Source organism: Nelumbo lutea, chromosome 7 (assembly GCF_056320005.1).
Source record: "Nelumbo lutea isolate HS-2025 chromosome 7, American lotus-T2T, whole genome shotgun sequence".
NCBI lineage: Eukaryota > Viridiplantae > Streptophyta > Magnoliopsida > Proteales > Nelumbonaceae > Nelumbo > Nelumbo lutea.
The window spans coordinates 36,569,567-36,586,204 of record NC_142690.1 but is presented as its reverse complement, the minus strand read 5'-3'; the positions used below and the strand labels follow the sequence as shown (position 1 = coordinate 36,586,204).

Genomic DNA, 16,638 nt, shown 5'->3' with positions numbered 1-16,638 from the left:
TTGGGTCTTACCCTGATGGCTCAAACAAGTCATCCTAACACTTAGTGGCACATCAGTATCAGCCTTAACAGGATAAATGTCCCCAGACTTATCCAATGGCTGTGAACATTTAAAACTAACACAAATTTCTATAAGTGTCCAGTTTTAGGATCTTACACAGAATTATACCAAACAACATGAATCAAACATGCACTTTAATTTATTTCCACCAAATAACAAAAGTAAATCAAATCCGATTGAAGCTAAGGGCATACAAGACTGTCTAACAAAAAGATTATACCTGATATAGAGAGGCTGATCCTATCACTATGACCATTACCTTTGTCCGACAAAGAGGCTGATCCTATCACTATGATCACCCACTCAGATGAATTCTCAAATTATCCCAACATACCCAAGCTTTGACGCCCGTTAAAGATCTCACTGATTGGTACATCAAAAGCAGTCCAATCCGACACTTAGTGTAGTATCATAATCGAATCTAGTGATCGGGTGAAACTTTCCTGTTTTGCCCATTAATCTTCAAGGTCAAGAGCAATACTGAAAATCTGGTCTAATTCAAAAATTCAATTTATCCTACACTATATGTACATAGGGTCTTACATTGGCAGCTGAGACAGGCTACCCCAACCGACTTGGTGGCACAACAGTGTCAACCTTATCAAGATATGTCTCCCTAGACCGACCTACTGGCTGTGAGCATTCTAAACTAACACGGGTCTCATTAAGTGTCTAGTTTAAAAATATTATACAGAAACATACCAAGGGAACATGAACCAAATATGCACTTTTATTCATTTACAATAAACTCATAAAGTACATCATTTTGATTGAAACTAAGGACATACAAAACTGTCCAACAAAAAATGCATTCATAAAAGTACTTTTGTAAAAATGCTTTCATAAAAACATTTTTACAAGTGTTTTCGTAAAAATACTTTTCATAAAATTATTTTTATAAAAGTGTTTTTATAAAAATACTTTTGTAAAACTATTTCCACAAAAGTGATTTCATGCTGGCTTCAATTTTGATTGATTTCAAATTAGACAAGGGTTTGGCCTCATGATCGAATTATTGAAAATTTGATTTTGATCCAATTTATTTTTGGATTGGCCCTGAAGATATTTTAATTGCCTTCACAATTGCTTTCTAAAATGGAATAACATCATCCAGAATGAGTTTCACATACCACATTATTCAGTCTCCACTCTGATAGTTTGGAAGCTGGAACTCAACACCAATGTTTGTTCGGCCTAACATTCAACATTAGAGTTAACTTGGATGGTTATGGTTATTCACAGAACTTCAGCCCAGAAATCATTCTTCAGTCATTAGCTTGGACATTAACCCTTGGCATTGCATCAATCTTTAAGCTTATTTATATGCTCAATCTGTTCCATGTTGCAGAATTTTGACAAAGATCCTTAGTAAGTAATGGGCCTTAGAATTAAGACCAGTATTAGCAAGATAATGCCTATGGAAAATGGCTAACACATGATCTGCGGACCATTTAACACTAGAGAGAATCCAACTTAAATACAGTTTTGACATAATGACTTCAAGTTTGATATGCCAACGTAGCTAAGGCAGTTGGCATTCCATGCCCATATGGCTTAATGACATACATTTTGTGCTGACATAAAGAACAAGATAAGAGGTTACCAAATCACTACCAATATCGTTTCTGCATTAGACAACTAAATCTGCATCAAATTTTCTGAGCAATTATGGCCACATTTCGTGGTGATAATATGGGATTGAAAATGGGCAAAGCAACTGCCTTGACCGAACTGCCTTGTTCTTGAAGGAACAATAATCTATCAAGCAAAAGCAAAGTTTCCAACACAGGCCCCAAAACGGCTCTAAGCGACCAGTAAGGCCCTATAAGTTCCTGCATGATAAAAGGATAATGATAAGGGTTGCATAATTACTTATACATGACTATTAGTAAAATAGAAGCTCAACTTATTGGATTATGGCATCAAATTTCTATCACCCGGATCTAATAAAGTAGGAATGTAAAAAGATAAACAAATAACTACTAGTTGTGAATGACAGAAATTTCCATGAATAAAATGTACTTGATTTTAGTTGGCAAATCCGGATTGTAATCAGTCCAATTCTTGATGCAATTTAATGAAGAAAAATTACTAGAGAAGAGAAGAAGAAGAAGAAGAAAAAGAAAGAAAGAAAGAAAGAAAGAAGAGAGAAGAGAAGGATGAGAGAAAGTGTGATGGCCTTAGTTGCTGCCCCATTCAGCTATTTATAATAACATCAAAATATAAGATAGCCAATTACATTAATGCCCCTACTGCTTACATAAGAAAATAACTAATAAAACTAACATTGCTAACAGAAGACTAACCACAAATATAAATAGGGAACAAACTAACAGCAGCAGTGGGGTTGGGAATAGATATTTATCATTCCCAACTTGCGTAAATCTGTTTCCAACTTGGCCCTTGTAACTACCTTGGTGAAGAGATTAGCAAGCTGCATATCAAAGGCAATATATGAAAGACGCACTTCCTAAGAGACAACTCTCTCTGTCAATCAACCTCAATATGTTTAGTTCTGTCGTGTTGTACCGGATTGTGGGCAATGTTAATAGCAGCTTGATTCTCACAATATATCATCAGAGGCTTCTCATAAACAATTCCCAATTCCTCAAACAAGGACATCATCCATAATACTTCAGCCACACCATGTGCCATAGATTTGTATTCTGCTTCAGCACTGGAACATGCTACAACATTTTGTTTCTTACTCTTCCAAGAGACAAGGTTGCATCCTACAATGATACAATACCCAGAAGTAGACCTCCTGTCATCAACACACCCAGCCCAATCAGCATCTATGTAGACTTCTATCTTCATGTGTCCATTATTTTTGAAGAGTATGCCTCTACCTAGACATCTCTTTAGGTAACCAAGGATCCTCTCAACTACAAGAAGGTGAGCGGTTTTGAGGGAATGCATGTACTCGCTAACTACACTGACTGCATAAGAAATGTCTGGTCGGGTGGGGCAAAGATAAAACAGTTTCCCAACCAACCTCTGGAACATAACCTTGTCCTCAAGGGGCTCTCCACCTTCGGTTCCAATCCTGTGGTCTTGTTCAATGGGTGTGTCAGTTGGTTTAACGCCCAGGTTTCTAGTTTCCTACAGAAGATCAAGAACATACCTCCATTAGGAGACAAAAATCCCATGTTTGGACCACGCTACTTCAATACCCAATAAATAACGTAGTTCTCCCAAGTCTTTGACTTCAAATTCTTGGTGAAGTAGTTGTTTAAGAGAGTCAATCTCATGGGTACCACTCCCTGTCACCACAATAGGTTTACACCACACTTCACAGGAAAGGACTATAGATGAGGTCCAAGGAGTGTAAGGGTTTTGAAAAAAGAAGCTCAATGGACCTACAATAAGGATGAGGTATCTGCTATCCTATTCTCCAAGGTAAATCCCAAATTCCAATCAAATACTTTCAAGGAAGTAGAAGAGAATGAATTTAGAAATAGGCTTCCGTTTGAAATTCAAGGAGTCTTTATGGAGACTGCCTATAAAGAAAGATAGTTGTGCATAAGGTGGTGGTTAGTATTCATGGGCTCTTGGATAATTGTTGGGATGCGGGAATCAACAAGGCTACTATAGCCTTCCTTAGTAGCAAGATCAAATTCTAGCAAGATCTTTGAGTTGGAAAAATGCATTTAAAAGATCCCAACAAAGACTCCTTGAATTGTTGAATACCCTTCAAAAGACCTTTGTATATAGGTAATGCAGCAAGAGGGAGGCATTGGGCAATCTAGAGCACAAAAGGGTCGATTTGAGAATAGAGCGGGAGCCCTATCAACGCAACCACATCCTCAATGGTGACCGAAAACTCTCCTCTAGAGCCCATAAAGGTATGGGTTCAAGTGCACAACCTCATGATCAAAGGACCCATGAACCCTAGGTCCTTGTTCTTCCCGAGAGATGTGAAGCAATCAATAGGCCAAAGTAAAACTGCTTTTGACAAAAGCTTGGAGAAAATAGGTTTTGAGAACGTGAACCCAACCCATTTATCATACACTTCGCCATCAGCCTCGCAGTGTTGCCACAAGATTTCCTTCTAGGGGACATTCCTGTACACGCAGAGGAGTTCATTCCCTTTGATGATGTAGTAAGTCCCCCCCTTCACCTAGGAGCTGAAGGGTAGAATGCCTCGTCGTCAGATGATTCCCACAACAGCCCAACCATCTCCTGTATACAATTCATGTCCACAAACTGGACAAAGTCACAAAAAGGGGACAGAGCCAACCTAGGCATGGTTATAGAATAGGTCGGAATCGCTGGATAGAACAAAGAAAGAAAGCACAGAGAACAAACAAGGAAGAAAAACAAGGTTGGGTGAGAAATGAAAGGGATACAAGATGACAGAAGAAGATGATAGATCGAGCATCAAGAATTGGGGGGGCGGGGGGGGGTTTATCATATCCTCCCCCTTTTCAAACTACCGCATGCACAAAGAGGACACGTATCGCGTGCATAATAACACCTGAATTGCATGATTTGTTTAAAAGGGTTGCCGGTTTTCTAAATTTACAACAAAAACCCCTATCACATTAAAAGACAAATTTGGGCACCCAACTATAGACACCCTATTCTTTGCACTCTTGTTTACTAATAGAATCACGTTTTACCAATAAGAAAGGGGGGCAAAGATATATAAGGAAAAGCCCAAAATGCCAGATCCCAAAACCGAATCATAGTGCTTACTTATAGAAATTCTACATGTAAGAAGGGGACTAATGTAGGAGTTTGGGAATGGAAAACCCACTACACAGCATAGAGGGGGATGTGAACCATTGTAGTAGCCTTAAAAAAAAAGTGCCAAGTGATGTGCACGAAAGATGAGCAAACCCAAAAGCAATTCACGACAAAGAGTGGGGATAGTAACTAACACTTTCATAGGACACTGTTGGTGTGAAAATTTTAATAAATTCTCATGCAACACAATTCACTCAATCAAGTAATTGAGTTTTTATTATTTTGGGTAAGGCCCATTCAGGGAATCATACGAATTGTTCCCCTTAATTACATCTCAACAAGAAAGTAGAGAACACCTTTTGATTCTAACTTGGAGAAATGAATGCATAGATCAAAAGAAAAGAACAATAGGGTACTTAAAAAGAACTTTTCATTTGCGTTTCTTTTACATCAAGAATGAAAAGAAAGAAAAAAAAAATACAATTGAGAAACTATACAACAATACATTTCTCCTTTCTTTTTGATACAATGAAAATTTCCTTCTCACTCCTTTCTTCACAATAAGCTGTAGTCAATCAGATGAAATTCTAACAGCCTTAATCCTTGGATTTTTGCATACAAAAAGGTAACTGTAGTCAATCAAACTGAATATTTGATTGTAGATGGTTTATTTCCCTCTACTCTTCACTTTCATTTGAAGGGAATCATAATCAACCTTCAAGAATTAGATTGTAGATGGTTTAATCCCTAACTTTGTCTTGAAAGAGGAACCATAATCAACCAAGTAGAGGCACCTGGTTGTAGATGGTTTATTTTCCTCTACTCTTCACTTTCATTTGAAGGGAACCATAATCAGCCTTCAAGAATTAGATTGTAGATGGTTTAATCCCTAACTTTGTCTTGAAAGAGGGACCATAATCAACCAAGTCACCTAGTTGTAAATGGTTTGTTTCCCTCTATTTCCTTTCTCAAAAGTGAAAATAAAAAAGAGAGAAATAAGGATACATAGTAGAAGACATAGTAGAAGACATATATAGGAAGTATTCACAGAGAGGACTTTCCTTTTTCTACCTGTATTAGTGAGACTTTTCCTTCCCTACCTTCCCTTGAGCACTTCTCTTTTCTCCTCTCTTTATCTTTGCTTTTCTTAAGAATCTCTTGTGACAATTTTCTCCTTAGAAGTCTCCACCTAGCTTCCCCTTAAGGAGCTTAAATAAGGAGAGGGATAGTTATGTAACTACCTCCTCCTCCTAGATGAGGGGCACCTGTCCCTCCTACTTAAAGAGAGGGAACTCCCATACGAGATACTTTTTTATAGTTTTAATGATTTGGCTAGCAGACTAGCCAACCACTATTAAATATTATTTGAATTAAAAAAAAATCCCTTCAATAGACACGTGTTGGGAAAAGTTCCCTTGAGAACACGTGGTGAATCCCCCACTCTGGTATAGTTGGGGGTAGATCTCCCTAGAAGGAATAAAGGGTAGCAAATCAGTGTGATTCCTGAGTTCCAAGGAATAATTGTCAAATGCAATGGCCGAATGGGGACCTTCTAAGGATAGAGGATTCCTTAGCCATCTAAACGCAACAGCAACTATAAATACCCAATCATATAAAGGGGAAAGGATACACCACCACAATCATAGAGAGAACGGTAGTGCCATCCTTCTGTCCTCCAAACCTATTCCCTTAGTGTTGTAACCTACCTACCCACAAGCAGTTTAACCAAAAAATGCAATTATTGTTTAACATTCTTTCCCAACCATTGTCTATTTCAGAATCTAAACCGGAAGGAAGGTGAATGGAAATGGTTGTCAAGTAGAAGGAATCTATTTGTGGATAACCTACCAAGGAAGTTGCTAGTATTGGAGTCCACTAGCCCTAGTTATGTATGTTTTTTAGCAGAGATGAAGTTCCACAAAACTTAAAAAGTTTCTACAATATAATTGAAGCTCCATTTGAAAGGAAAACTAAGTTTCTAAATAGACAATGATATAGAATAATTTAAAAGACATCCCATTTTGTATTGAACTGAGAAAGGTGTTACCAATCAAAATTCCTATGCCTATACATCAGAAAAGAAAAAAAAAAAGGTGTATTAGAGGAAGAGCATATGATAAAGTTCCTAGAGAGAGAATATGGTGGATCTTGAAAAAGAATGGGGTTCAAAATAAGTATATAGACCCCCATAGTTGTCAAGGCGGCATCTAGGAGACAAGGTTCCCTAGGAGGCTTGCCTCACCCAGTCGCCAAGCAATTTTGTATATTGTCTTATTAAATACTTTTACATTGTTATTTTTTAAAAGGTTATAATTATAAATAGACATTATTAAACAAAAATATTTACTTTTTGTGTTTATAAACAAATTTCTTTTTATTATTTTCTTATTTGTTAGGGTTTAATCAACACAAACATTGCTAACTGCTGTATTGAACCCTCAAAAGTCTTCAAAATCTGAACCAATAAGGGAAGAACTTGAAATTTTGTCTAGTCAACACATTTCTTCTTCCACATCTCTCACCTCTTCTTTTTCTTCTCATAAATATGTTGATTTTCTTGTTATGAAGGAAAGATGGTTATGGAACCTAGGGAACTACCCTAGGATATGTGGATTTTACTTAAATAAGTCAATTGCCTAGGCGCGCCTAGGCAACTAGATGACAAGGTACCCCCTGCCACCTAGCCTCACCTTGGCACCTTGAAAACTATGTATAGACCTAATTAAGGATATGTATGAGGGGGCAACAACCAATGTTAGAACACCAGTGGAAAAGACTTCAGATTTTATAGTTATTATGGATCTTCCCCAAGGTTCAACAATTAGCCCTTATCTATTTACATTTATCATAGATGAATTGACTAAAAAATATTCAAGAAGAGGTTCCATGGTACATTTTGTTTGCAGATGACATTGTCATAATTGATGAAACTATTGAAAGATTAAATAAAAAATTAAGCTTATAGAAAAATGCCTTAGAAACAAGAGGTTTTAAAATAAGACTAAAACAGAGTATATGAGATGTATATTTAGTAATAACAGGAATGTAAATCAAGATACACTTGGGATTGGAGACCAAGAGATAACTCAATGTGACCATTTCTGATACCTTGGTTCAATAATTCATAACAAGGGAGAGATTGAGGAGGATGTCACCCAAAGAATTAGAGCAAGATGTGCAAAATACAAGGGTGCACATGGACTTTTATTTGAAAGGAAAATACCACTTAGATTAAAAGGAAAATTCCATAAAACAGTTGTAAGACCAGCTATATTGTATGGAGCAGAGTGTTGAGCAGTCAAGAAACAACATGTCCAAAAAATGAATGTAGCAGAAATGTGAATTCTAAGATGGATGAGTGGAAAAACTAGAAAGGATAGGATTAGGAATGAAGCTACCCATAGGAACCTAGGAGTTATCTCTAATAGGTGATAAAATGAGAGAGAGAATAGACTACGATGGTTTAGGCACACACATAGAAGACCACCAACTATGCCAATTAGAAGTGATTTATTACACATTAAGAGGGCTAGAAGAGCTCGGGGTAGACCAAAAAAGACAGGTAGAAGTAGTAAGAAATGATTTAAGCACTAATAATTTAACAATGAATAATGGCTAATATAGAACGGATTGGCAAAAGAGGAATCATGTAGCCAACCCCATATAGTTGGGATAAGGCATGGATGATGATGATGACGATGATGAAGAAGTAAACATTGCTGCATATCTTTATTAAAGGATAACTTTCAAGGAACTATTTTATCAATCTCCTCATTAAGTCCCTTTTTTTTTTCAATTCAGCCATTGTTCTCTTACCACATTTTGTCTTTGGGTGTGTTTTGTTCATTACTTGGGCACAAACATATTAAAATTTGATCCTATGTTTATTAGGGGTTGGGCTATTTTCTCAGTCAGAAGAAGTATAGGTAATAGGTGTTTCAATGTTGTATCTAATAAGAACTAGGAAGTATGTAACAAGAGAGAGTTCCAATGACGAGGAAAGCTCTTTCTTTCTTCTTGTTATGCATGTTCCTAAGCATTCCTCTTCTTCTCCTAACTTAGCAATGGTTGTGCTAGAGAAAAACAGGAAAAGAATTGCATATTAACTTGGTAGAAAATAGTGACTCCTCAAGTGGTTGCTTCTACTGGTCAGCTATGACAAACATCAGATCTCTCTATTCCAAAAAGGTCTGATCATCTTGATATTCCTTCTAATCCTGGTGACCTTGGTATTGTTACCCTTAATTAAAATTACCATTTTACCCTCTCTTGATGATCAAACTTACCAACCATAGAACTAAAACTTTCAACAGGCCATGACTGAAAAATCAGCCAAAAAGGGAGCCTTGTTCTTACAACAAGCTTCTTCCATTAGGTCCTAATCATGTGAATATTTGCATAACTTCTACAGATGGGTTCTTATTATAGATGAAGACAACCCTAAGAATGTTTTTGTCCAACTTTCACATCTATCATGTATATTGACCTATTTTCTAGTAATCTCTTCTCCAAAAAATATTAAAAATAGGGAGGAAATTTTTGATTGGATAATTCCAAGAGTCCATCTATGGTGCATTTCGAAATTTTTACAGCATGTTACATCAAAATTTCAACCAATCACATTAAAGATGCCACATGGTCTACATACATTTCATTGGTTCACATTTCGGAATGCGTATGCACCAAAGGTTTTGCCTAATTCCTAACATCCAATGCATAAGTTCTTTTCAATGCACTTTTTTCAAATGTTTAGTACTTCCCCTCAGATCACCCAAAGAATTTTTGGCTCTAAAGTCTTCCACATGTTACACCTATTTGAGAGAGAGAGAGAGAGAGAGAGAGAGAGAGAGAATCACTAGTGGACAGCCATGTGACTCCCTTGACCTCGTTGGAGACAGCCAGTTGTCTTTAGCAAAGCATCCCTATCTAACATTATATTCAATAATAAATTCTTAGAAGACTAAGTAATTCATAGTTTTCAAGGTGCCAAGGCAAGCTAGGTGACAGGGGGCGCCTTGTCGCCTAGTCGCCTAGGCGATGGATTTTTTTATGTTAAAAACATAGATCCTAGGGTAATTCCCAGGTACCATAACCATATTTCCTTAATAATAATTCAGAATTTTCATAAGAAAAGTATAAAGTTCATATTAAAGTATACAAAATCAACATATTCATGAGAAGAAAGGAAGAAGGAAAATAAAATTCAACAAATATAGGGGCTGAATCCTTATTTTTGTTATAGGAAAAGAAGAAAAGAAAAAATATTGATAGTAGTAGTAGTAGAAGAAGAAGAAGAAGAAGAATATATGGAAGAAGAAAATGTGCTGATCAGATAAAATTTTAAGTTCTTCCTTACTTATTGGTTCAGGTTTTGAAGTCTTTGAGGGTTCATACAGCATTCAGTAATGTTTGTATTGATTAAACCCTAATAAATAAGAAAATAATAAAAAGAAATTAGTATATAAACACACAAAATGATTATTTTAGTTTAATAATGTCTATCTATTTTATAATTATAATCTCAAAAAAGAATGGACAAAAAAGTATTTTATAATAGAAAGTAAAAAATTGCTTGGTGATTAGGCGAGGTGAGCTCAAATGGCACCTTGTCGCCTAGGCGTAACCTTGACAACTATGATGTAATTTGCCTAGACCTTAACCAAAATGGGTATCTCACAAATTCTGTCCTCAGTTCAGAGGTATAATGTTGCATGAGATATCAATTGATGTATCAGAAGAGTAGGACCAAGAGGAACATACACAAAATGGTTGAGCTTCCCTCCATAATCCAAGAAAATCAATCCCCCGAGAAATATTTGTCAACAGGCCAAGCCGACAAAGTCCAGAGTTGCAGAACTTCTCAAAAAGGGAATATCTGTCTAATGACCAAATCCCTTCACATCCAGAACTGTAGCTGGAAGAAATTTGAAGAGATAAGCCACCTCTGTCCAAAGTTGAACATGTATCGCCTTCTGCAACACATTTTTTAGAGGTAAGAAACAGAGAATTCACATAAATTGGACCTTTCTAACATGTAGAATTCAGCAAGTCCCACCAAATAGTTTAGTAATTATGATCAACCTACCTATGTTCACAAGATTAGAGAGTGTTCGACAACATGGTTGGTTTTGTTTTTGAAACAAAAACAACTTCCACATCAGCAAAACTGTATTGTTTTTGTTTTCAAAATAAAAACCAATGATGTTGTCAAACACCCCGTAGGATGATAAAATCACTTAAGATCCCAGAGTTGGGATGCATCAGATGGTGGATCTAAATCCCTTGCATGTGCAGTATGTTTGAATTGCCATTGGTAGACTACATTTATGGTACATCCAGCATGCCTTAAGTCTTAATTTTCAAGATATAAGACCCAAAAATAATTTGATAGGATTTGGCTAGTAGAACAGTCACCCTAATATTCACATAGGATGATCTAATAGTATTCTCAATCTTAGCAACAAGAATAGGCTCCTGAAAGAGAAAAAAAAAATCAATAGGACCATCTCATGAGAGTAAGCACCATGTTAAATTCAAAGAATTTAATTCTAGTACAAGCAATTAAACCTCTTAGCACCACTTCACTTGTATGACCTTGATAAGCTTCAGAATAGTTACTGGTTGTGCAGCTTCTTTCCATTTCACACTTTTCCCAGGTTGCAACTAAGGGAAGGCTGGTTCTTTTGTCCACATTCAAATTATTCTGTAAAACCCTCCTTTGCTGTTGACGACGTAAAGCCTTCCCCTGCCGCCCTATGGAAGGACTTGTTGTTAAGATTTCAGGATAGTACCTATTAAGAACCTTGAAGGGAGATTTACAAAAACAAATATGTTATTGATTTAAAGCAAAGTATTTGTTCACCATCAACTATGCTAAGAAAATTTTGAAACCACGGATTTTTTATATTGTGGATAACAGAAAACATAACTAAAGAACAAGGAAACAGCAAGACAACAAGATAAGCAAACCAAGTGAAAGAAAAACAGAACTAATCAGGCATAAATAAAATACAATCTAAACTAGTAAACCTGAACCCTCTAGAAATCTCTCCTCAGTTCCTCCTAACCAAGCTATCAGCCATTAAGATTGCAGACCCCAGGATCATTCTGAACAAACCATTCACTCTGAAAGCTGGTGCCTTCACATCTCTCATGTGAGGACACAATTACCAATTAACCATGGACCTTGAGAACCATCAGTAATCAAAAAAAAAATAAGAAAAAAAGAACCATCAGTAATCAATCCAATCATCACCCAGGAGTTACCATCTATATCCCTATTCTAAGACCTTTTCAGAATGTTGTGAAATACTTTAAGATAAAAGGAGAAAAAGGTAGATATAATGAATTAAGAGAAGAAGAAAAGAAGAGAAAAAGAAGAGAGGAGATTGAGGTAGAAAAAAGTGAGGTTATATGACTCATTCATTTACTAGCATAATTATGATAGAAATTATATAAATAATCATGAATAGGTAGAAGGTTAAGGAGAGTGTTATAGATTCGATCTGCAATAGTTTCAGACCCAGAATGAGAAAGAAAGAGAATAGAGAACAGAGAGGGAGAAGAGAAGAGGAGTTGGGAGAGAAAACCCTTGGCTCGAACTAGAGAGAAAAATTACTTTCTCTAGTGGATTGTATTTATATAATTCTATTTTGTTACAAAGACAGTTATGCCCCTAATTAAGTATGGGACATAACACTTAAAGTAAAATACAAAAAGCATTACACTACTCACTTGAAGTAAGAGAAGATGACCAAACTACCCTTTTAACAACCGACTCTAACAATCCCCCTCAAGCTGGTGAGTATGTCATAGAGTCCCAAGTCGTTACAATGTAACCCACTCTTCCCCGACTCAACCCTTTGGTGGACAAATCTGCCCATTGACTTCCTGTGTTCACATATGCAGTACTTTTTACTCCACTAAGCACCTTTTTCTCTCACAAAGTGACAATTAACTTCTATATATTTTGTTCTCTTATAGAAGACTAGATTAGAGAAAATGTGGAATGTAGCTTGGTTGTCACAATACAATTTCATAGGGCTATCAATTGAGTATCCCATCTCTTGTAAAAGGTTCTTCAACCATACTAGTTCACATGTAGTGTGTGCCATGGGTTTATACTCAGCTTCAACATTGCTTCTTGCCACCACTGTCTGCTTCTTGCTCTTCCATGTCACCAAATTCCCTTTAAGAAAGGTAAAATACCATGTAGTGGACCTCCTGTCAGATATTGAACTGGCCCAATCAGCATTTGTGTAGTCCTCTATCTCAAGTCTTCCTCTAGTCTTGTATAACAAGCCACTGGAGCACCCTTCAAATATCATACAATTCTATGGGAGGGACCCTGGTGCCTGGGAGGAGATTTTAATGTCATAAGATTTTTGAGTGAATCAAACAACCTAAATCACAGGATAACAACGAGTATGAGGAAGTTTAACCTCTTCATAGAGAGGTTTGAGTTGCGGGATTTACCTATTCAGAGGGCAAATTATACTTAGTGTAAGTTAGACAGATTCCTTTTCACAACTGACTAGGAAGCGGCTTGGCGGAGCTTAGTAGTTACAGCTTTACCAAGACCTGTTTCAAACCACTGCCCAATAAGTTTGACCCAAGAGAGATTGGGGGGTGGCCCTTGCCCTTTTAGGTTTGAGAATATGTGGCTTCTGCACCCTGAATTCTTGCCAAAGGTGAAGGAATGGTGAGAAGAAGATCAATTGGATTTCAGATGGATGGGCTATAGATTCTATAAGAAATTGCAATTGTTGAAAGAAAGAATTAAGTTGTGGAATAAAGAGAGTTTGGAAAGATTGAAGAAAGAAAAAAGGAAATTCTAGGCAAAATAGAGGAGCTAGATGGTGAGGAAGCTAAGAGAAGGAGATGGCAAAAATCTAGATGTCAATGGCTCAGGGAAGGGGATGACAATACCAGTTTTTTTCATATGTTGGCAAATGGGAGAAAGAGGAAAAATTCAATATTGAAATTGGAATGGAATGGGCAAGTATTGACGAGAGATGAGGACATAGCCCAAGCCTTTGTGAATCATTTCAAAACTCTCTATGAGAGTCCAAGGAGGCCTGGAGAAAACTTAGAGGACCTAGATTGCGGGGTTGGGAACAGAGAGCTGTTGTACTCCTTGGAAAGGAAATTTGAGGTTCAGGAAGTCAAAAATGCAGTTCTCTCGATGAAGAAATCTAAAGCCCCAGGACCTGATGGTTTTACAATGGCTTTCTATCAAGATTGTTGGGAAATAATTGAGGGTGACTTGATGGAGGTGTTTGATAAGTTCAATGAGAGGGGAAAATTTAACTCCGATGCAAATGCAACCTTCATCGCTTTGATACCAAAGAAAGTGGATGCACTTCAACCGAAGGATTTTGGGCCCATAAGTCTAATAGGTAGCATGTACAAAATCATTTCAAAGGTTTTAGCCCTAAGAATAAAATATGTTCTTCCCTCGATGATTTCTCCAAATCAAGGGGTTTTTGTGTTTGGGAGACAAATAATTGATTAAATCCTTATTGCCAATGAACGTGTAGAGGTTAGAAGAAGGAAAAAACAAAAGAGGCTGGTGTGCAAATTGGATTTAGAGAAAGCCTATGACATGGTGGATTAGTTGTTTCTGTTGGAGATTCTTAAGCGTAGGGGTTTCGGAGAGAGATGGTGCAAATGGGTGAAGGGCTGCATTACTTCATGTCATTTTTCAATTCTGGTAAATGGAGCAGCAAGAGATTTTTTTCCTGCCAAAAGGGGCCTAAGACAAGGAGATCCTCTATCTCCCTTCCTATTTACTCTGGTAACTGATGTGTTGAGTGAGTTGATCATAAGGGAAGATGCCAACAATATGATTAGAGGCTGGAGAGTTGGAAGGGATGAAGTGTTGGTTACACATTTACAATTTGCACATTATTATGTTTTGTGAAGGGAAAACTGAAGAACTCATGAACCTAAAAAGGATAGTCCATAAATTTGAGAGGATCTCTAACCTAAAGATCAATTGGGGCAAGAGTTGTGTGGCAGGAGAAAACTTAGGGAGTGAAGAGGTGATTCGATTAGCTGGAATATTGGGGTGTGAGGTAGGAGATTCGCCATTACAGTATTTGGGACTACCTTTGGAAGGAAATCCTAATATGGATAGTTTTTGGTACCCAGTGATTGAGAGATTTACAAAGAGACTTGCGAATTGGAAGAGAAGTTACATTTCTTTGGGAGGTAGGATAACCCTGATAAAGTCGATGTTGGCTAACTTACTAGTGTATTTCCTATCTACCTTTAGGATACCGGTGAAAGTAGCAAACCAGTTAGAGAAGATCATGAGAGACTTCCTTTGGGAACCAGGAGACACCAAAAGAGACCACCTAGTGAAGTGGGAGGTGGTTTCTAGCAGTAGAGATGAAGAGGGACTAGGAATAGGAAATCATAGGCTAAGAAATACAGCATCATTGGGGAAATGGTTGTGGAGATTGCCTTTGGAACAGGATAGACTTTGGCAGAGTGATTATTAGCATTCATGGATTGGTAGACAATGGTTGAGATGCAGGAGTCGACCCAGGGGCTTCCCGATGCTCTCCCTGGAAGGCTATTCATGGTGGACACCTCCCTCAGATGTAGCAAGCCTTTTTGACCCAAGCTTTTTCAGGCAACCGAAGAGGTGTGGAAGATTAATGTGGAGATCCATAACGGGTAGCTATCTTATGGTTAGTCTGGGAAGAAAGGAACAATAGAATCTTTAAAGGCGTGGAGAAGTCCAAGGAGGCAATTGTAGAAAGGATAATTATTATGACTATTCATTGGTTGAAAACTTTGGATTTGTTTAAAGACTTCTCAGCTGAAGACATTTACAGGAATTGGGAAGTGGTGGCTTCTACAACTTCCATGAAACCTATTGTGCAGGAATTGTGGTCCCCACCAACACAACAAAGAGTGAAATTGAATTTTGATGGGAGTTCAAGAAGTAACCCGGGCCCTTCAGGTATAGGAGGAGTTTTTAGAGATGAAAATGGCAGAATTGTGGCTTTGTTTTAAGGACCAATAGGAGTGGGGACTCATTGAGAGCGAAGGTGATGGCCTTGCTTCAAGGTGTAAGATATGCAAAACAGTTGGGGTTACACCAAATTGAGATTGAGGGAGACTCTAAATTGTTGATTGAGTGGCTGCAATCTGGTAAGTTGGGAGCTTGGATTTATAGAGCCCATAAGGGAAATCCACAATACAACAAGGGAGATCGATGCATGCTTCAAATGGACAAGGAGATCAGCTAATGGTTTAGTGTCAAGGGACTGTGAGGGAGAGTATGTTTTGGGCAGTTTTGTAAGAAAGATAACTGGGGCTCAACACCTACTTAGGGGTTGACAGTTGTACTTAAATCTAGAAAGTTATTTAATGAAATTACCATTTCCAATCAAAAAAATATGTCATACAATTCTTAGAAATGCATCCCAATGTGGAAACCGAGGATTCTACATAAACTAGCTTACCACACTAACTGCAAATAATATGTTTGGCTGAGTAATGGTCAAATAATTTAACTCACCCACTAACCTCCAATACCTTCCAAGATCTTCAAATTCCTCACTTACATCAAATATGTTTGGCTCCATGGGTATTTCAATTGGTTTGGCACCCAATAGTCCCATCGCCTCAGAAATGTGGAGAACATACTTCCTTTGGCAATTGGCACAGATTAATACCATGCTTTGACCTTGCTACCTCTATACCCAAGAAGTATTTTAATTTACCAAGATCCTTTGTTTGGAAGTGATCATGCAAAAAGGTCTCCACTCCATCAATCCCCATCTTGTCACTACTAGTTATAACAATGCCATTTACATATACCGCCAACAAAATCTTCCTAGCATCTGAATCATAACTAAACACTAAATGATCAAC

General features: G+C 37.4%; 1 protein-coding gene across 3 annotated transcripts in view; it reads right to left on the bottom strand.

Annotated features, from left to right (window-relative positions):
* Window positions 1–1,400: 1,400 nt before the first annotated feature.
* The window catches only part of LOC148846105 (S-adenosyl-L-methionine-dependent methyltransferases superfamily protein), a 60,112-nt gene continuing 44,874 nt past the window's right edge, over window positions 1,401–16,638 (bottom strand). The window contains exons 10-12 of one of the 3 annotated variants that reach the window (XM_088952901.1): window positions 11,317–11,551; window positions 10,510–10,721; window positions 1,401–1,892 (exon numbers count right to left, since the gene is read on the bottom strand). In XM_088952901.1, the coding sequence (XP_088809027.1) occupies window positions 1,710–1,892; window positions 10,510–10,721; window positions 11,317–11,551 (630 nt within the window). In that variant the 3' untranslated portion in view covers window positions 1,401–1,709. The remainder of the gene's footprint in view (window positions 1,893–10,509; window positions 10,722–11,316; window positions 11,552–16,638) is intronic. The other 2 variants (XM_088952902.1, XM_088952903.1) reach the window with 2 other exon arrangements.